This window comes from Heliangelus exortis, chromosome 9, assembly GCF_036169615.1.
Source record: "Heliangelus exortis chromosome 9, bHelExo1.hap1, whole genome shotgun sequence".
Lineage (NCBI taxonomy): Eukaryota > Metazoa > Chordata > Aves > Apodiformes > Trochilidae > Heliangelus > Heliangelus exortis.
In genome coordinates, this window is record NC_092430.1 from 5,740,887 (window position 1) to 5,763,307 (window position 22,421).

General features: G+C 39.4%; 1 protein-coding gene across 1 annotated transcript in view; it reads left to right on the forward strand.

The window, feature by feature from the left end:
* The first annotated feature begins 525 nt into the window (after positions 1-525).
* FARSB (phenylalanyl-tRNA synthetase subunit beta) overlaps positions 526-22,421 on the forward strand; it is a 36,543-nt gene continuing 14,647 nt past the window's right edge. The window contains exons 1-16 of the mRNA XM_071751796.1: positions 526-637; positions 1,767-1,822; positions 2,842-2,996; positions 3,542-3,614; positions 4,101-4,216; positions 4,663-4,813; positions 6,018-6,126; positions 8,434-8,504; positions 9,722-9,783; positions 9,871-9,922; positions 11,473-11,534; positions 11,955-12,162; positions 12,597-12,677; positions 15,484-15,576; positions 16,758-16,875; positions 22,032-22,184. Of these exons, the coding sequence (XP_071607897.1) occupies positions 580-637; positions 1,767-1,822; positions 2,842-2,996; positions 3,542-3,614; positions 4,101-4,216; positions 4,663-4,813; positions 6,018-6,126; positions 8,434-8,504; positions 9,722-9,783; positions 9,871-9,922; positions 11,473-11,534; positions 11,955-12,162; positions 12,597-12,677; positions 15,484-15,576; positions 16,758-16,875; positions 22,032-22,184 (1,618 nt within the window). The 5' untranslated portion in view covers positions 526-579. The remainder of the gene's footprint in view (positions 638-1,766; positions 1,823-2,841; positions 2,997-3,541; positions 3,615-4,100; positions 4,217-4,662; positions 4,814-6,017; positions 6,127-8,433; positions 8,505-9,721; positions 9,784-9,870; positions 9,923-11,472; positions 11,535-11,954; positions 12,163-12,596; positions 12,678-15,483; positions 15,577-16,757; positions 16,876-22,031; positions 22,185-22,421) is intronic.

The following is a 22,421-nucleotide window of genomic DNA, read 5'->3' on the forward strand; positions in this document are numbered from 1 at the left end:
GCACCCGGGCTCAGCTCGCCCGTTCCAGTTCATCCCCGCACACGCACGGCTTCCCCCCGCCCCGGGACCGCGCCCGGGTGCCAGCCACAGGTATCGTCCGAAGCAGCTCAGTAAGAATAAAAAAGCATCCCGAGGCTCGCAAAGGCCCTGTGCAGGTTGCACACATTTCCCCACGGAGGGCAACGGAGCCGCTGCTGCTCATGTCCGTCCCCACCCCGGTCCGGTCCCGCCCCGCCGAACGCTCCTCGGGTACCGGCACCGGGACTGCTCCCGCCACGGGACGGGGCGCTGGAAGCCACCAACGGGCTGATATCAATCACGGCTGTAGCTGCCCGCCGCGCTGCCGGTGCTCGGCGCGCTGCCCGCCTCCTCTCTGGGCACAAGAGATGGGCGGACGTCCCTCCATGGCCACCCAGCCGGGCTGTCTGCGCGCTGTGACACCGAAGAGCCGGGGGGGCGAGGGGCGCAGGGCGGAGGAAAGGCCGGTGGCCTTCAGGCAGCGCGGCTGGAGGAGGCGCGGCGGGGGCCTGGCGGGCGGGCGCGCAGGCGCGGTGCGGTGCGGAGGAGCCGTGTTCCGCCATGCCGACTGTCAGCGTGCAGCGGGATGTGCTGTTCCAGGCGCTGGGCAGGACGTACAGTGAGTGCCGCGGGACGGACCGGGCTGCGCGGGGACGCCCTTACCCTCACCCTGACTCTCGGCCGGCCGGCCGGGGCGATCCGCGCCCGCACGGTGCCGGGCGGCGGCTGAGGCACCGGTGTGCAGCCGCCCGCGGTGCTTCCGCCTGGCTGACAGGTGGCGGGGATCCTCCGGTTGTTCTTCAGGAGGCGTTCCTGGCCCTGCCGGGCGACTGCCTCCGGTCACCGCGGCCGCCGGGCTGCAATCGGCCTTGGCGCCTTCCGCCGGCTGCTCTCCCCGGCCCGGCCCGTTCCCTCGCCGCTTGTTCCGCGCTCCCGGAGCCGCACTGACCCTCAGGGGAGCTCAGCCCGCGGGACAGCAGCAGCACCGGGGGCTGTGTCCGGGTGCCCAGGCCCCGGCATGGCGGGCAGGACCGGTGCGCTGCCGCCTCCCGGTCCGGAGCGCCCCGCTCCCCTCCAGATCGCTCCTGCAATCGGAACCGAGCCCCTGCCACACGCGGTTCCCCTGGGAGCTTCCCTGAGCCGGCTGGATCAGTCTGAAAGATGTGGATGAAACAAAGCCAACAATTCATACCACGGTTCTGTTCCATCCTTCTCCCCCCGCTCTTTAGAAATGTGACTTAGGAACCGGTTGTTTGGCTGAAAAAGTGTTTCGGGCCGTGCAGCAGTTTATCCATCCCACCCTGGAGTGGGTCAGTTCCCTGGACACGTGTGGAAGTCTCCGTGTTGAGGCAGGGCTGTGGTACTCACTCTGTGCAGCCTCTGGCTGGCAAGCTGACTGGCCATAAAAGCAGCTGTGGGCAGAAGCTGCCCAGCTCCTGGCTCCTGTTTCCATTATCAGCTCAGGTCAGAATTATTCTGACTCAGCTGACAAGCTGGTAGTGAAGCAAGACTCTGAGGTTCAGAAGCTCTTGCCATGACTGTAAGAATAATATGTCAATAAATGCAACACGTACCAAAGAAAGTGCTAGTCAGATTCAAATATAAGCAAAATTATTTGAATTACTTTTGCCCCTTTTTTCAAAGCAGCATTTGTTAACTTGTTTATAAACACTGAAAGCAAACACAAAACAATACTTCATAAGTCTCACATCTGGTTATTAACCCAAAGTCACCTTCTTTCTTCACAGCTGATGAAGAATTCGATGAGCTTTGCTTTGAGTTTGGTCTGGAGCTTGATGAAATTGTAAGTAATGTTTTTATTTGTTACTTTTTCAGTAGATGTGACAGCATTTGTATTGAGCAAGAGTTTGTAGTTCATTGCTTCCAGCACGTTCCCTGGTACAGTGCTGACCAGGGGCCTCTGGCTTGTACCAAGGAAATGTGGGCAAGCCCTGGAGGATACCATGTGCCAGTATCCTCAGAAAGCAACGTGGGCAGGACCCGAAGGTCACCGTGACCCCTGCAGTCTTGTAGCAGAACTGCAGCAGGCTTGCTTTCCATCCTGAGCCATCCACAAGCATCTCCATACTACAGGGCAGAATATGTCAGGCATACGTTTAGGGTCCTGTTATAAAACACTGCTATATTAGATTGTATTGACAGAGATTTTTTTTTTGAACTGGAAAAGAAAGCCAGAGTTATAAAGTTATCATCTTGGAAGCAGGAGACCTCAAGGTGGCATATTGCTATGCTTGGTGGTTGTTGGCAGTCTGTCTTGGTCTTCACACTCTTGCCCCATTTTATTTAGAAGCATAAATATGTCCACAGACCATATACTGCAAGAGATCTGTTTGGCTTTGTTTTGTATTCATTATTCTTCTGTGCAATATCCAGAAAAATGGATTTGTCCTGAACCTAGATAGCAAAGTTGTAACTAATTTACATTTAAAATTCTGAACTGGACTTTGTATCTGTGAAAATTTGCTGACTCTGCTAACTGTATCCATGTACATCTTATTCAATTAGACATGGTTTGCTTTTGCTTTTCACCTTGAATTAATTTGTCTTTCAGTGATGTTTATTGTCATACATCTGAATATCATATTATGCTTTATTTCAGAGTAGACTTGATATGACAAGTCATTCAATAATCTGTGGCCAAAAATAGGGTCCCAGTTCTGCACTGAGATCTGCTGGAGACTTTTGCTTCTGTAATGTGGTTTTTTTTTTTAATTCAAACTCTAATAGTGTTTTTTTTTTTCTTTCTTTCTTTTTAAACGTTAAGATATTTTAAGTTAAAAACACATTTTTGTTACATTTCAGACATCTGAGAAAGACATTATAAGTAAAGAAAAAGGTGGAGAAAAGGCAAAGGGTGCATCTGATACTGTTCTCTATAAAATTGATGTTCCTGCCAACCGTTATGATCTCCTGTGCCTTGAAGGTTTGGTCCGAGGGCTGCAGATCTTTAAGGAAAGGTAATGCAGAGCTGTGGGATTTTCATGTGGTTTGTTGTTTGTTTAAATACAAATATGAGTTTATTTCTGGTCCATAAAAAAACTTGCCACTTACTTGGATTTTGAGTATGATCTCACATGTAGATCAGGTTCCTTAGATGTTTCTCTGCAGAGGACCTATTATATGTATTTTTTAAGGACTACACTATAGCAAGTTATTGGGTTTTGGATCTGTTATAAAAATGTTTCAGCTGCTCTTCCATTTGAGACTTATCCTCTGTAAAGAATGCCTGCAGAGGAACTTCATTATGCTCCTCTGTAATAAATGCCAATGCAAATTGTTCCATACTTCTGCTGGGACTTCAGCCTGAGTCCTTCCCTCCTAGTTCTGCTGAACTGTTTACCATCCTGTAGAAAATAGTTTTGAAACAGTTAGCTAATTTACACGCCAAGAAATGTTACTAAGGAAGTTAGTTACATATAATTGTTGCTACATTTCTAAAGTTTACTGCATTTTTGGAACTTCCTGTTTTCCAGTAACAGGCTTATTTCTGGTTTTATTCTAGGATAAACATCCCTAGGTATGAAAAGATAATACCAGCTGAGGGTGAACGTCAGAAGCTGATTATCACTGCAGAGGTAAAACTGTTTACTGCATCTTTGTGAATTTACTGAGAGTTTCTGAACAATCCAGATAGGCAGGAACCATCAGTACCAATTTTTTAAGAACAGTGAGACTAGAAATATTACTTGTGAAACAAGAGCTAAAGAAATTTAAGCATTTTTACTCATAGGGATATACTCTTAGGAAAGGGGAGGAACAATGGGCAGGTCATTTTGGGTGAACCCTGTAGCAGATCAAATCAAAATGTCAGATTTTTGCTTTGGATTCCCCTTCCTGGCCACTGAACATTCTGTGGGAAACTTCCTTTCCTCCACCAGTTCTGGAGTGGATTTGTTTGAGGTTTTTTTTTCCCCTTTGGGATTCTGATGTCTTTTCATGAATTCCCCACTTGATTGCTACTTTACAAAAGAGGATTTTATGAAGAGCAGTGCACAGTTCATCAGCCTGTGTTTTGCAAACTTGAAATTTACAGTGTAGTGCTCTTTGTGTGTGAATTGCAGACTGTCCAGGTCCGTCCTCACGCTGTCGCTGCGGTTCTTCGCAACATAACCTTTACCAAGGAACGTTATGAGAGTTTCATTGACCTCCAGGAAAAACTACACCAAAATATTTGCAGGTTAGTGCTTAAATTTGTAGAAGTGCATAGTTGCCTACCTGTATGGTTTGATCACATGAACGTCCCTGTTGCAGAGAGGTGTTATATTTATATTCACGTGAAGGAAAATCTTTCATAGACGCTCTCTTGAGCTCCCTCTCTTTTCATTTCCTTCTCTGACTCTGCCTGCTTTCAATATTTTTCAACACAAATAGCTGTTACAGCTCTTACAACAGTTAAAAAAGAAGCATTTTGCAATCTCATTGGATTTGCCTTTGAATATTACTGTGTTGTCAACATTCATTAAAATGTTATTAGTATAAGTAATTTCTAGGCTTCTCAAAATTGCCCTTTTACTTTTTCAGTGAAGTCTATGGATACAAAGGAATACAGAGCACCATGAGATTATCTCAAAGGAGCCCCAGATATTACTAGTAAAATCATTGTTTTGCCTTCTTTCTCTCTAGGAGAAGAAAGTTAGTAGCAATAGGCACCCATGACTTGGACACCATCTCTGGTCCATTTACTTTTACTGCAAAAGCACCTTCTGAAATTAAGTTCAAGCCCTTGAATCAATCTAAGGAATACACAGCTTCACAAATTATGGATCTGTATAGGGTAAGTGGGATTTTTCAGGCTTTTTGCACTAAATGCAGGAAAATACATTTCCAAGCCTTAGCATCTCATGTCCTGGTTATTCAGAATTGTTCTTACAACTACAATACAATTATCTTCTGTAGCTTCATTTAGTGAACATTCCTCAGTTTGCCTGTTCATGAGAAATGCATGGTAATATTTAATTGTCCATGAAAGCTATAGCATGGTTTATTGTGGCTAAGATTAACTCTTAGAATAGTGAGTTTGATATTAGCCCTCTCATGTGTCAGCACAATGACTGCTTTTTATGATGCTCTTAATAATACTGTGAAAGGGTTGTATATGTATCTATCTACACTATCTATGTACCCTGACTACACTAAGATACTTTGTGTATGACACTGGGAAAAGCTGGATGTGAATAATCTCAGATTTTAAAATGTTATTTTAATTCTGCCAATTTACTTGGGGAAAACTTTGAATTACTTATCCAACTATGTAGTAGACAAGTGTAGCAGTGTAAAAGGCTCTGGCACTCCTCTCAGCTCAGCATCCTGATGCAACCAGGTAAATTCTAGGAAATCATCCTATCAGGTCTAATTCTGTGGTGTTTACATAACCCACTTTAAATGTCAGCACTTGAAAATGATACTGTTACAACCGTCGTGACAATACACAGTTTTGCTGGAGAACACACTGTAGTCAGAGATAAGTTCTCAAAGATCTCTGGCTAAAGATGAGTAAGAGAGCTAGGAAACGAGGTGTCAGAGAGACTACAAGTGTTGTTTTGGTAGAGCATGTGTCACTGAAACAAATGTAAATTTTGAACCAAATTTAAGCAGAAATCTGGAGTTTAATATAGATCTAATTTTTATCACCTCTATGGAAGGTTGATATAAACCAAGGATTTGTGCCCCTGGATTTGGCAGTGAAAGGTCTGCTGTGGTGAGCAAGGGTATGGTTTGAACAGCATCACTCAGACACCTCTGAGAGAATCCTTAAAGAAACAATTTTTAATGTTTCTGAAGAAAACCAAAAATCCAGTTCTCTCATTTCAAAGTTTTCTTGCTTCTGAGAGCAAACAGCTTTTGCTAGTGAAGTACCTGGCTCTAAGCCCAATCCTTCCCTCTTTCAAAAGTCCTGTTCATCTCAGCAAGGGGTTTTGGCAGTGTAGAAGTTAATGGGTGAACTAATGTGAAATTTAGGCTGTGTTTTGTTCCTGCAGACTGACAGCCATCTTCGGCACTATTTACACCTCATTGAGAACAAGCCACTCTATCCTGTTATTTATGACAGCAATGGTGTTGTTCTGTCCATGCCACCAATCATAAATGGTAAGATCACTAACAGATCACTAACACTAGCAGTTTCTAACAGAAACTGATGTGTAATACTCAGCATTGTTTTCTTGAAATTGTCTTGTTTATGATTTCTCTTCTTTCCTTCTTTCAATTTAAACACAGCCAAATTTTTTTGCTGCCCCAAACTGCTTGTGTTCTCTTTTCTCATCCAGAAGATGCAGAAGTCCCACTGCAAACCTCTCCACTTCTCATACCCTTCTAGTTTTGTGTGGTATAAGCTCAAGCAAGGTTTTTTTGTCATAGGAATATATGTTAGGAAAGCTTTTTTTTGCATAGGTGGACACTTTTCAGTCATTTGGCTAAAAGAAAGGGATAAGAAATTATTTTGTAAACTAACAACTATTTAACAGTCTGACTGGCACTCTTTCTTAAGTGGTTACAGTAGGAATCTTTTTATCTAGGTCTTAAGCCCAGTGTATTTATCATCACTGTGAACCCGTTCTTGTGAATCTTTTTGTCACCACACAAGTTATTCCAGAAGACTTTGGTCTGTTCATAGAGTAGGCCTAGATCTTTTTCCATTGTTTATGAACATGGATTTCTTCTGAATACAAAAGAAACTATGGGTGATTTTTGAGAACCATGTTTACTGAAACAAGGTAATGACATGGCAAGCACTCCTTTAACAAAGACAGTTCATCAGACCTATATATTTAGGTCAAGAATCAGTAACTGCTTCCCTACAATGACCAATAAAATCTGCAGTGATGATCTCTTTGGATGTATTTTTCCTATTTGACCTTATCCATGTCTTAAACAGATAACCAAATCTTCTTAAAAGGCAGCTCAGACTCTGGCAGGGACTGGTAAGAACAACTGCTCTGAATTAGAAGTGCTGTCCAGCAGTGATCTTTCTTTGTTACCCTCATTTCAGCTTCAGAGCATTCCACATAGTACACATTGCATATTGTTTATTTTTTATGGAAGGTTGAGCTAAATTTAACACCTGTCTCAATTTTAAAGAGTACTGTTTGAGAGACACTTTGAGTTTAAAGGTGCTTTTTAAACAGATAATGAAATGTAAACATCTGTATTGGTTTTTTGGATCATGTACAAGCACTGAAGGGAAATGTTCTATTTGCTTTGCAGTGAGTCTAGAAGAGCTGAGTACATTCCATCTGCAGAGCAATACAGCTCAGCATCTTAGGGATGGGATGACAAAATCCCTCAGTCTTAAGATCTTTAATGCACCTGACTTTCAGTCTGGCTGCATCCTAGTTTCTCAGGTAGGAAACTAAAGCACAGAAGCTGAATCATGGTGCTCAGTGTCAAACAAAGGAAGTGAGAATGCTTGTGTGTATCCAAGTGCTTGCTTTCCTTTGCCACCTGTGGAGTGCATCTGTGTTAATGACTGGGCAAGGAAAGGCCAGAAGGACAGAGAGGCTGGATTTCAGAGGAGCCTATACATTTAGAAATAGAGTGTGGATGTCTCTCATCCTGGCATAGTTCACATACTGGCAGTGAAGTTCATTCAAGGTATCACTGCACACCTATAACTAACAGACAGTGCAAGGCAGGTTTCTGTACAGCTTCTCAGGATTGCTTGTGACATATTAACAAGACTAACAGAACCACACTTTTGTAGGGAATCAATTACCAGAGGACCTTGCAACCAATTTGCAAGAGAGATGCTTTAAATGGTGCCCCAAGTGTATTTTCTACCTTTTTGCTTCCAGATGAGTAATAATTTTGAGTGCCTCAGTGCACACCTCACGACTTCAAGTACAGGCACAGAGCAAATTCATGCCTAAAAGGAACTCACACTAGGATACAAATCAGTTAACCTAGACAGACACTTAGCACATCAGCAGATGGTGTTAAGACATCTTGGTTATTCATAGAAGTAGCTGTTGGTAGTCATCAGTCTAAATCACTTTTTAAGGACTATTTCATGCATTGCTGTCCAAGGCTACTTTCTTACACACATCAAAATGTGTTATTAAAGGCAGGAGAAGCAAGATGCTCTGGAGGTGCAGCAGCACTTTGCAACCAGCAGATGGCAAGTATTCTGCTAATTTGCTTCTTCAACTGGGTACTTGGATTCTTTCAATGAAAGGCACAACCCAGTCAGTAACTTTGGCCTTTTTCCTCTTTTTGATTTGTAAACTTAAAAAAGAATAAAAACTACCTGCTACTGTGGTAAGAATTGTGAATGTTGGTGCAGTAGATACAGTAATTTTTTAAGCTGCAGAAGATGACTGATCTTTCTGTACAACAAAAGGGGTAAATATCAGTGTCATTGCAAGAAAAGTAACATTTATTTCTGTCTTTATGTTTTAGGAGATCATACAAAAATAAGCATAAAAACCAGAAATGTGTTTATTGAATGTACAGGCACAGACATTACAAAGGTAAGTTGATCTTTCCTGATTTTGATATGCTGCAATATCATTGTCTTCCCTTTGGGTGATAAGTCTCCATTACAAAGGCTTATAAAAGCCAGGCATTTACTGTATGGAGCACACCTCCCATTTCAAAAAGGCAGGACAGGTCACAGAACTGTGTGGAATCCCTTCAGTGCTGTTTTAGGTTTTTAACTACAGACAGTGTTGCATTTTCACTGGATTTTAAATTCGCTGTATGTTGATGTTGACACTAAGTGTTCAGTTTTTACAATTAAGTAATTTTAGTTAGCTGGGGGGTGGGTCATGTTGTTGAACACTTCCTAAATCTGAAAGGCTTTGAAAAGAATATAATCACTGGTTTTTCTTATTTTGCAATACTCTTTGTAAAGAATCATTTTGTCTCCTACTTAAAATTTGGGCTAAGGGAAGGAAAATGACACTTTTTCTTCCTAGTTATCTTTTTTTCAAGTAGAGATGCTGTGTAAATTATTGTCCAGTTGAAGTCTTTCCATATGGAAATTTTGTAACTCAAAGCTGAAGCATGAAACCTTAGCAGTTATAATTGACTGTCCTTGAATATGGGTTGTGCATTCATTGATAGTTTCCCTAAAGTGTGGTTTTTTTTTACACTTGAGCAAAAACACTTAATTTGCTCTAATATACAATGATATGTTGATTACACATTGGGAAGTGGCTTCTATGCAAACAAACAACTGTTTCTTGCTGCCACTGCTTGGCTTGATAGTAAAAATGTTCTGTTATACTAATCTTTTAAAATATAAACTGTAAATCAAAAGATTTTTCAGATGAGGTTATTTGAGAATATATTTCTAAAGAAGGCACAGTCCTCTATTCCCTACATTCTCACTTGGAACTTGAGTGAAATTGTGAATTAGACTAAAGATTGAGAAGACCCAGTTCCAACTGGTAATAAAGACCCTGTGTATCTACAGAGCAGAGTTTATCAAGATACAGAAATGCCTCAGAACCTTGAAAACCAATGATTAAGTTTTTGCATATAAGTCTTTGCAGCAGAAAAACCCCCATGTTTTAGAATCCAGTCTAATATTCTAGACTGCTCCAGTTTTACTTGTTATTAAATAGAATAGAATTAAAGAGTGTAAGACAAGAAGATTTTTTTTTCCCCATTTTTTGCTAAGATACTTTGTCTACTTCAACACAAGTAGATGACAGATTTCAATGTGATTATCTTTATTTTGTAGGCAAAAATTGTTCTTGATACTATAGTCACCATGTTTAGTGAATATTGTGAGAAGCCATTCACGTGAGTATAAATCTTTAGTCAGAGAGAGAATACAGTTGGGTCACAGGTTAAAAACATTTTTTACTCCTGTTTTTCTGTCTGTCTCAGAGTTGAAGCAGCAGAAGTAGTTTATCCTAATGGGAAGACCCACATCTACCCGGTAAGCAGAGTGATATTATATCTCAGCATCTTTGGGGAAAGGATTTTATTTACACAAAGTCTGGTATGAGCAATGTTGCCCTCTCTTCTGCTAAGGCAATACATACAGGTCCTGAGGTAGAGTGTAAAAGTTCAGCATGGCACCACACATATACATATATATATTTATACTTATATTTATATATATATATATACTACTGAGTCAGGGCCTAGCACCACAAAAAAATAACAGCAGCTCCAGCTTTATCTAGGAAAAAATTAGAGATCTGTTCTGAAGCTCATTTTATGCTAAGGCTAAAAATACAGTCTCACTGAAATAGCTTGATAGTAGAAGAAGGGTAAGGTTTAAAGTTACAGGTGGTAACCATGATTGTGCTTTAGAGCTGACATGATACAGACTTATTCAGGAACAAGTAAAGATTGCAATCAAAGGTCATAATCTGTGTCTAAAGCCTTTAAAACCTACGTGTTCCAAATCAGGAAAAATGAATACAAGAAGACGTCCTTCGGGCTTAAGCCATTGGACAGCTGAAATCAGCCTCAGCATAACTTCCTTATCAGATCTGGAAACCTTAATGCCCTTCAGTTAAAATAACCTTGTAACACTGGATTTTTCAGCCTTTCACTTTATAGGCTCCAACTATATAAAGGTCTGTAAGAGAGGATGTTGTCTTGAAGTACAGGTTTGCCTGCATCCAGAGTCCCAGACCTCTCTGCAGTAATGAAGTCTTGCTTTTTTGTTCCCTTAATAAGTATAGAGAAAGCAATTCTTCCTGTTTCCTGAAAGTAACTGAAGACAGAGATCTGGTTGAGTTCATAAAATCAGCTGTATCAAGCAAGTACAAATTGTTTAGAGGGAATGAAACCTATTTTTACAAGGTTTTTCTAGTGGTATTTTAGCTTCTGCTTTTAGCAATGTCATCTTTAATCAATGGAGGAAAGACCTGGGAGAAAGAATCTGGGAGATATTCAACAGTACAGAAATCTCTTCAGTAACCAAAGTAGCTTTCCTAGATAAAATGGAGCAAAAAAAAAAAAATCCCCATTTTAGATAAGGTTTTTAAGGATTAGGATATCTAGAAGTTTAGAAACACCTAAGTAAATACTTACAACAAAGCTTTCTTAAATAAGTTGCAAACTAACAAAGTTAAATACCCATAGATCTTTCCATGCTGATACGGAAACCAAGTTTTCTTTCCTTTTCCTCCTAAAAGTCATTTGATCTCTACTAGACCACAAGATTTCATGCATGACTGTTCACTGCTTTAGGGCTTTGACTTAGAATGAACTGGTGACTAGAACCTTTCAGAAACTGTGAACTTCCATATATCAGAAATTACTGGAAATGTCAGTAACAGGGATTTCACACTGCATTCATGTATTATAATACTTTTTTTTGAGAATCATCTTATACTACACACTTGTGTTCTGTGGATGTCATTTTAGTATTTCAATTAGAAGAAGCTTCATTACTAAGATGACAAACTTGAATCCTCATAGGTAGAAATGGCAGATGTAGTGTATGCTGAAAAGCTTTCTCTTTCTTTTTAGGAACTGGCTTACCGAAAAGAGAAGGTGAAACCTGAACTCATTAACAAGAAATTAGGAATCAGGTGTGTTGTTGCAAGTGAAAACATGGATTTTACTCAAACACTAATCATGAAATGTACTAGAAAGTATTGATTATTGCCGTGTTTCAAAAAGGTTCACACTATGAAATCTGTAATTTATTTTCTAATTTATCAAAAATTCAGGGGTAATCTCAGGTAATCAGGTCAACTCTGTAAGACTTCTTTCCCTGCTTTCAGGGTAATAAAATGATTATTTATGGCCTCACACAACCGTAATGAAGTTTTAAAAAAATATTCAGAATCTGAGCTAATTCTGATAGAGTGCTAAGTCTAGGTGCAGTCCATAAAGCACTGAAGATTCTTCAGGCTACAAGGCAATGCAGCAGAAAAAAAAATTACCACTTTTGAAAAGGCAGTCAAGTGCAAGATCCATAAATTGCTGCTCTCTTGTTTTGTTTTCAGTGAAACTCCATCAAGCCTTGCAAAGCTGCTGACCAGGATGTGTTTGAAGTCGGACGTCATAGGGAATGGGAACAATCTAGAGGTTGAAATCCCTCCTACCAGATCTGACATTATGCATGCCTGTGATATCATAGAAGATGCAGCAATAGCTTATGGTTATAACAACATTCAGATGACTATTCCGAAAACGTACACCATGGCTAATCAAGTAAGATTGCCCCTTCAAATAAATGTTCTGTTGTCAGTAAATGACTAGTGCGTGCCAGAAGGGCTTTGGGGAAAACAGAACCTAGGAATTAAATATTTTGACATGCTTTGCCTTGAGAAGTATTTACCATGGATGGGATACAAAACAGATGCCCCACTGATTTGAATAAGTCTAAGACCAGTGGTTGCTGGTACTTGAAAAAAAAAAAACAAAAAACAGGGCTTAAGTTGGGAGCCCGTATTAAATCTCTAATTGGGAGATTCATTTCCTCAGGCAAGCCTAGAGGCAGCTGGCTGATGCTTTCAAAAATTTTAAGCACACAAGCATAGTACCTCCCAGGTGAATTCACCATAATGTAACAGGCAGAATCACCTCAGGAAAGAAGAGAAAAATGTTCTTAGATGGAAGCTGAAATCTCTTTTGTTTCATTTTAGCTCCCCCTCAATAAGCTCACAGAACTTCTGAGACTGGACCTGGCAGCTGCTGGTTTCACTGAAGCACTCACTTTTGCCCTGGTATATTGTATTGATTTCATTCTTATCTTAGTTGCATGTTGGAGCAATGATGCAGCCAAAACTGCAGAGGATGGTCTGAGGATATCTTGGTGTATAAATGCACCAGTATTATCTTCTACTGTTTTGGCAAGTGATTGTTTGCTAGTGCTTTGGAATTATACTATAACATTTTGTGAGTTTACAGGTCAGAAATGTAATGAGTCAATGCTAATACAGAAATTTCTAAGTATTTCTAAGTATAAAGGCAAAATAGCTGCTGAAGTACTGCTTTTATTTAGACTTGATGGAATGAAGTTGTAACACAGTGAGTCTCTCTTGAGACTGACCACCAGATGTGAAATTCATCTAGTTTGATAATCTGGAAAACAAACAAAAATTCAGTACTTCCTGGTGGATGTTACTACAGTTTAGAGATCAACCTGTTTCTATTTGTCTCTTTTTATTATTGTCACTTGCCCGTTATTCTGTATTTTTTGTATTTTAGTCAAAGAGTTTTAATTTAAGAGTATCTAAAAAGGTTGTAATGGACAGAAAGAGGACACAAATTCCTCTGTAAATTCCAGCACAGGATTTCTTTTTTTGCATGGGAGAACAAATAAAAATACAGTAATTGTTACCACTGGTGGCAGGTATTAGTTACAGCCACGCTAGTAGTTTTTTTACCAAGAATTAGGACTCAACAGCAGCATGATCCACTCCAGTACTAGCAGCTGGCATAATCTTTAATACTGAAATTTTACAGCAAAATTGTTTTATTGAAATAAAATATTCAGTAGGAAACACAGTCTTTGTCATACCCACATGTTCCTACTCCTTTGCCAGAGTTCTGAACTGGATCAGAGAACCTGATCTACTATTAAAAAAAAAAAGTTAAATATACCACGTACATGGTAACTGTCCATACATGGAGATTCACAGAGTCAGCTATTGAAAATAGACTATATATTTTATAATATCTTTTCTCTTGCATGATCTGCTCAAAGACTTTGCCTTAAAGTGCAGTTTTTAGCTCTTTTAGCATATAGGGACCTACCATCACATATTCTATTAAAAACTTGAATTTCTCAACATTTTCCTGAACTTAAAACTTAGTAGATGGCTAGCAATACACATCCCTGAAAGTACATAACCTTTTAAGATCACAGATTATTTTTTTGTAACTTACTTGAAGATTTTAAGATACAGTGATGCAGGCTCCTAAAATACTGATAATCCAAATGGGCTGAATAAAATTTTAACACATTTAGATTCCATGGAGCTTCAAAAGCAAAATTTAAACTACCTCTAAAGTCTGAAGAATACATATTCTAATTCCAATATTTTATTAGTAACTCATTTAAGTAACTGGGACAATAACTAGTTTTACTGCCTACAGTGTTAGTATTTGACAAAAATATTCAGGCTATCTGTGGCAGTACTACTTTGGGGAAATAATATGTATAAAATGGTCAAGCTTTTAGAGATTATCTTGATTCATTAATAAATAGAATTCAATTTTTTTAGCACTGAACAGATAATATGCTTAAAAGCATTGGGTATATTCCATCACTGCATCTGAGGACCTTCATGAATTGCAAGACCAGAATTTTGTGAGATCAGGCAGTCTATCATGTTATCCCATTACATATTTGTATTTCTGCTGTGGCATGATGAAACCCACAGTCTGCTGTCTCACCAACACTTTATCAAAACACCAGCAGGAGGCCTCTTACTATGAGGAATATAATTTATGCTACAATATTCTGTAGCCCAGTGACAAACACTGCTTATGCATTTGTGCATGCAGTCTGCTTCTTGGTTTGAGCCCTAAATTGTACTCATACACAATAACATCTCTTCCTGTGAGGAGCTCTGGTTTAGCCAAAATGTACTTAGATCACAGTAACACACCCTACTTTAGATACACATCTGTAAACTGTCCACCACAACTTTCTCCCCCTAAGATTAGCATTTATTTAGGACTATTTTTTTGTACTCATTAATCCACTTGTTCACATGGTATCATTTTCCTCACATTTGGTCTATCAACACACTTTGGAGTGCTACCACTACAAAGGGAAGGCTTTGGGAAACTGCACTACACTAACAAATCCTCTGTTACATGTCTAGTCTGTTGTTGGCTTTTTTAGTACATCAATAGAGCTATAAATTCTGGAAACCTGTAGCATGGATCTTATCCATAGCATCTGCTTCTGTGTGTGCACAGACATCATCTGAGCCTGATAAAGTGCATCTGTATTGCTTTACTGATCAGCTTTAATATACACCTTGAGAATAAGGGCTTTAAAAAGACTCCAGCTCAAAAAAAAAAATTAAAGCAACAATGAACTGTGAGAATCCTATGCAGCTATGAATATGGGAGGATTGGCCACATGGCCTCTTTTTTCACAGGCATTGGTTTTGTGAGAAAGCTCAGGTACCATTCCCTTTACAAGTGCTATTTTCAGAATAAAATAAAATGCTTTTCCTACTGCACATCAGGAAGCAGAATCTGAACCTCTGTTTTTAAAACAGATGACGGCAATCCATGATAAAACCTAAATAAACACCTGCCTTTTTGTTTGTTTTCTGTCAACCAGCTTTATTTTGGTTAGTGTTTAATTTCTGTAGATAAACCAGTTTGCTTACCTAGCTTAAGACTGGGGCTTAATTACTTGTGTGTTGCATGTGAGAACACACACGATGGAGCCCCAGAGCAAGAGCCACAATTGCATTGTTCATTCTTGTTATCAAATTTCATCATTGACTTAATGTCTACCTTAATGTCTACTTGACCTTAGTAGTTTTTTTTGTCTCTTCCTTTCAGTGTTCTCAAGAAGACATTGCAGATAAACTTGGCATGGACATCTCTGCAACAAATGCAGTGCGCATAGCAAACCCCAAAACTGCAGAATTTCAGGTGAGATGATTCAGGTAAAATTTTGGGAGCAACCTTGTCACATATTCTATACTTAATAAGGAAAAAAAGAAAGCAACAGGAAAACCTCATAAACTACAGAGCTACTTTTCCTCCATTAGCTCATAAATAATGCTCTTCATCTTTAAACTTGCTAGCAGTAGTTTGCTGTTACTCTTTTACTGAGAGGCACTTTATTTGGTGTGAAATACCATTAGCTTTTCAGTAATGTAAAGTACCATGCTCTGGGTGACAGCATGTGGCAAAATTGGGCTGCCTTATAACACAAAATTCCAGGCTGGTCAATTCCCATGTTGAGAAAAGCCATTCAGTATAAATGTAATTACTAAACCTGGCAATCTCAAAGCTTCCTCAGCTCCAGATAGGAACTTTTTTGTTTTGTTTTTTAAATTAACCACTATTGTCCTTCCCCCCCTTTTTTTTAATTTTAAATTCTGTATTGCTCCTTAAGTATTTTATTATCCATTTCTAGATATTTGATCTTTGCTGGAATAAAGACAGCATTCTCAAAAATTCTGAAAATACCTAAAAGTGTACCCACAGTTTTTTTGCAAAGATGCTTTCTGTAGTTTACAGCAAAGGTAAATTTAAAGGGATTTTTTTTCTAGCCTAAGAAACGCAAACGTGAACACTCTTAAGAAAAGTTTCAGCACAACAATACAATGATTGCTGCTTGCTTTGCATTTGTTTTCTAGTTATTTCAGGTTGTCCTCAGTGTGCTACAGTGTGGATGTTTCTTTTTATGTTACTTCGATTCTTCCCGCACCATTGCTTGTTATTAGGAAATATCAAGATAGTATTTCAGATAGCACTTAATATTTCTAAAATAATGCTTAATATTTACCTTTTGCATAAATTAGATTAAACTTAGGGAAATTTTCTTATACTTCTTTTCTGTACTACTTTGTTTGCTGCCCTGCATCTCAAGCATATTGTTCCTAAGCTCACCTGGATGCTCTTGCAGAAAGTGCAAGAACATGCAGAGAATGTGCATTTCCATGCTTAATAATTCTCAAGCCAAGATGCTTAAACATAAGAGACAACTGCAGTATTTAAAGCTGACTGCTTTTAGATTCTTGTAACAAATGGTCAAAACAAACAAATAGAACAAACGAGCTATTTTGGGAGGTATTTCACTTGCAGCATCACTGTTTGTCCTGCAGGTGGCACGGACAACCCTCGTTCCTGGGCTGCTGAAAACCATCGCTGCTAACCGAAAGATGCCCCTGCCTCTCAAACTCTTTGAGATTTCTGACATTGTAGTAAAAGATCCTAACACAGGTAAGAGAAGGGGCCTCAAAATCTATGCTAAAGGAAATGTGTTTACATCCCGAATGGTCAAAGTAAGTAAATCTGTCAAATTCTTTAAAAATGTACCAGTTGTTGCATCCTGCATTGGGTCTTTTTATTGATGTAGATAGCACGTGAGCTGAGACTGGCAGAGCAGGGTAGATATTAGAGTGGCTAGAGACAGGGTTCTCAAAACTGCAAGTAGGTACATTGCAAATATTCTTAGGCATTTAAATAGCCCTCAAAATCTGTCAAGAATATTGCAAAACTCTAAGGATCAATGCAAGACAAGTTTGCACAAAAAAAACAATCTGCTCTAAATTGCTTGTGTTATGCACCCATTTTACTTGCTCTTCATCTCATGCTGCTTTGTATTGTTATGAGGGATATAACTTATGAGAGAAACTACCTGCTGGTCATGTTTTGAAGTGGCACAAGCCTTGGGGAGTAGTAAATTATTGAAGGCATGCTGCTATTACAGTACTAGAGCTGCTGTCTCCAAGATGTGCAGTGCTGTGCTGGCTGAAAAGCTGCATGTGTCAAGCCTGGGAACAGCAGGTTGTGTTTGCAAACAGATTCTCTTCTGGAGAGCTGTAATTCAGAGGAAAATTTTGGGGTCAGTATGTCTCAACACTAATCCTTTTCTATCTTTCTATCACCTTTAAACAGGACTGCTTGTACTCAAATATGAAGAATTAGATTGGTAGCGCAGATATAGGGTAAAGAAGGGAGCAAGTCTGCGTATAAAAAGCTTGACAGTATAAAATTTCCTCTCTCATCTGTAAAGATTTTCCTTATCTTTCTACTTCATCCAACTACGTAAGGAAGTGTGGCTTCCTTCAAATGGTTCTGTAACCTTAACTGTTCTACATGAGAGCCAAAGCAGCTGGTTTGCTTTTCAAAAGCTTCAGTGAAATCCCTCCTCCTGTTCTGGGGGCTCTTTGCACTGGTTTCACTGTACAGGATCAAAATTTCATATTATCTTTTTTTTATCTGTAAAAATACATCAGTGTAAAGTAAACTATAAAACCAGATTTTGAAATGTTAACATTTGTCTAATGTTTACTCAGTAATTTCTTTCAATATGGTATATTAGGGGAAAAGGAGCTCACAAGCTACAGCTTTTGGGACGAAGTGCATGTAAACCAAGTTACAACTCTGAAGTTTTGCCTCTCAGTGAGAAAGGCTGATGTTACTTAAAGTTCAGCAGCTGAAATGATTCTGTTGTTTCATTAGGTGGTTTCAGGTTTTAGTGGTTGTGTGTAAGGTATCTGGGATCTGCAAAACAAAGGTTTATATAAGGCATAAACAAAATGGCAAGTAAATTGCTTTGGTGATGAATTTAATTTGTAGATGACATTTTTTAAAGAAAAAAAAAAGCCTTGCCAAGCAAAATATGCAGTGTTAGCAAACCATGTAGACCTTTTTATTAAATACAGGCAGTTTGGTGGTGCAGCCCATTCCTTGTTGGGCATGCAATTATCTAGAATGTAAAAAATGTGGTAGAGATGGCAGAATAGCAACAGCATTCTTCAGAACCAAGAGTGAGGCTATTTATCTTGGACTAGGGGGTGTGTTTATTCTGGCTTTATAAAATTTGCAAGTTAAATTCTTAGTTTTATTTTGTGCGTGTTAATTGTAACTCCTGAAAGCTTCCATTCATGTGGATGGCTGCTTAGTAGTTTTATAAAGACTCATTTTGTAGACTTCATTGTGATGGGAGTCATTGCTAAAGATGAAAGATGAAGACTTCTGAGGCAGCAGCTTAGTACCCTGTGCTTGTAGGAAGCCCTCTCATGTTGGGCCCTTGCAGACTGTGAACAGCATCTGAAATTATTCTAAATACAATACTGGAGACAACTACTGTCTTACCTAAATATATTTCCAGAATTAAACTTGCTAATAAATAGTTTGAAAAGGGAGAAGAAATAACTTGTAATTCTGCAAACACTGAGAAGTGTAGGGTTGTCCTCTCACATATGGAATGAGATTTCCAGCAGGAGGCTTATGTCATCAGACTGCCTAATTTAATTTTATTATTTCATGATTTTGGCATGCAGAATTCCCAATTAATAATTTAAAAAGTATGGGTCAAAAGAGTATTGACATTAACTGTATTTGAAATGGCATCTAGTAGTCATTCATGTGTGAATGAATGTAGCTCTTTTAAACACACAGGTTTGTAATAAAATCCCTCCTTACACAGAACTCATGCTTACCAAGGTGAACTGAACATGTGCCTCTTCAGACAGATCTGGCAGAAAGGTTTGACGTGCTAAATAAGCAAAACCTGTGCCTGATATAATGTAGCTACAAGGAAACAAATCTGAGCAGAAATGTTTCTTCTCAAGGCAGGAGAAAATGTGCCAATTTTGAATACGTTACACAGCATTTAGGTGCTTAACTTGTAACACTGGAGAGTCACTTCTGGTAGGGTAGTTACTCTGGTTCAGAGTACAAATCATCACTTCACACCACCAGTCCTAGCAGAGAAAACAGAGAATACCCTTTCTCTCCCTAAGCACAACGAAAGGAATTAATCCATCAGAAAATCACCTCTGACCAGTGATCTTGGTGTGTTTGGCAAGCAGACATTTAGCACAGTGAACATCATTTGTGAGTACAGCTGCTGCTGTATTTTGAAGCATTTTTCCAAACTGTCTGGAGGTATTACACACAGAAAATAGTTTGGGATTTTTGTGAAGCTAAGAGACAAGTGTAACTGAGCAGGTGACCCCTTTCAGATCACCAAGTCATTTTTCTGAAGCAGCTCTAATCTGGAAGAAGCAGCACACTACACTGCTTCAGCTCTCTGTTCTTTTGGCTCACATATTCCTAACCAGCTGCCCATCATTTGGACTGTTTTTCAGCAGCATCCCCAGGAAGTACTTTGAAGTCTCATAAATACGTAGATATATATACACAAAATTTAGGTTGACATACTTGACAGGCTCATTTAAAAACTAGAAATATTTCATGGCGTGACACAAAAGATCTTTTAAGTGAGTTATAAAGAACTGAAGCATTTCTAACATTTGCCAGCTTTTGCCTGCAGTTCCTATTCCTTTAGTGAATGAACTTCTTGTGTTGTAAACTAACTCTTTAAAGGAGTAAGTTCTATAACATTGCTTTTATTTTGAATGCTTGCAAATGCGTCCTTTCCTTTACCAAGGATGAAAACATGAGGTATAAAGATGGCTGTGTGTGTTTATTTTTGATGCTTTACTAAAGATCAGTGATCTGAAGACACTATTGACTATCTGGTAATAATGAAATAAAAATTCAGGTAGTTGCCACAAATTCTACTAGCATTGTGACTCACAGAAAAGGAAATCATTCTACTGAATGTGTAGCCCAAGGAATGTGCTGTGCCAGGAAGGCCAAACCATTTGCTTCATTTCTGTTGCTCAGTACAATGTGAAAATAAATTATCCACTCTTGATGAAACTGTTACTGATTGGTATCTTAGTAGATCTGGGAAACAGAGATACATAGAGTGGGACTGAACAGGCAGTGTGCTCAGACCAGAAATCAGATGCTGCATTTATTGATATTTTATCTGTTGGCTGTACTTTTCTGTGTTGCCATTTTAACTTCAAGATTGGATTCCTCAGCACTGTTTAACACTGCAAATTACTATAATGACAGGAAAAAGATCTTGAGTGATAAAATGCAGGCTTACTGTAAGTTCAGCTTTCAGTAGCCTGCAAGAGAACTTGCAGCTGTATTGCCAAGTTGCTGCCCCAGAAGTTTTGAATGACTTTTGACTCCAAAAGGCTGTGCTTTCATCTTTTGTGTATGCTCCTTCTAGTCATTTGCTAAAATGTTTTCCTGTTTATTTCTTGATGTGTTTTTTGTTCCTAAAGGGTTAGTTGGAGAAAGTAAACAAGATGTAAATTTAATTTTAAAATAATCTCTAATATTGTATATAGTAGATATTAACAGTTTGGGGAACACTGAATGAGTGCTAAAGTTTGTTTGCATTTAGGATCACTGTGCATCAGGCACCAAGGTCAGTACTGGGGGGGGTCAGCCCTGTAACCTGTAACACCAGCTCAAAGTAGTGGTTGCTCCAGTGAAAGCACAAGAGCAGATATACACATATATAGTACTTCCAGAGTGGTCCCTTGGTCTAGCCATGGAGGGTCTCCAGCTCAGGGACTTCCCAACTCAAACAGGGTTGTTTGTACTAAGATTTATCTCCTATGAGCTTCCTCTACCTCCTCAGAGCCCTGTAAACTTCAAGTGCCCACAAAATCCTGCAGGAAGTTTCACTCCTCAGCTTTTCTGCCTGAAGAACCTACTCCTGTTCCTGTTCTGAGCTTGCCTCCTGTTGATTTTTTTATCCCTTATTTCTTGTGTTGAATACAGGAGCAAACAGCTGATAGCTGTAGAAAAGAATCATCTCTTGAGGCCCAATGTGCTCAGTTCTGATACTATGTCCAGAACTATGTGAAAGTCCAACTCTGAACAAAGATGCTGCAATAACTCCCGTGAAGTCACTAATTTAAGGGACCTTTAGGCAAACCCTTCCCATGAGCTGCATGCAGTGCAATACCTTTTTTCCTGGGAACACCAAGTTCAGCTGAAATGTTTTGTGACCAGAGGTCCTGACATGCTCAGTGTGAACACAAGTTGATTATATTAAAAAACATAATTCATCCTGGCATATACCAGATTTCATGTGCTTTTCTTTCGGGTTAATTTCTGGAAAGAAATATAAAAGCCCTACCTATGCAAGGATATCACTGAGTGCTGCTGCCCTACCTTAACTTCCAGACCAGACAGACCTGCACTTTTTATTCATTCATTCTTCATTCTGTCACCACTAAAGTTCTTACTCCCTCATTCCCCTCAGATATTAAAGCTGTTTATAGATCAGAAGAGTTTTGGGGTTGTTTGGTTTTTTAAAAGGAATGCTATTGCTGTGAGTAAGTAAGTTTCCTCCTTGTATCTAGTAACCGAGTATTTGCATTTTTGCTGTCTGCTTTTAATTTCCTCAGCCCTTTATATGCTCGGTACCTGTCACTGTGTAAATGATACTTGTAACAACCCTGTTTCCTGCCCAAGGCATGGGGTACTTTTAAGTCTCTCTTCACATTTCTGAGTGTTTCCCCAGATAACATAATTGCTTCCTTCTTCTTCAGATGTAGGTGCAAGAAACTACAGGCATTTAGGTGCTGTTTATTACAACAAGAGCCCAGGGTTTGAGATCATGCACGGTTTGCTGGACAGGGTCATGCAGCTTCTTGATACACCACCACATGAAGAGAATGGCTACACAATCAAGGCAACTGAAGGTAAGGAAGACAGAGCTTCAGTGTACAGCAGAGGTTGTTCTGGAGCTCAAATGTTCCCCTACAATCTTTAGGTGAATTGTTGGTTTTCTCAGCAGTACACATTGAGGATCAGTATTATCATATTGCTGTCACACTGTAGAATGATGAGGAGGCATTAATTGCAGTCACTGATTGCAAAATGGGATTGCTGTTTTTCTGTGAGCTATTCCAAGTAGTTTTATAGAAATTGCAAGTTGG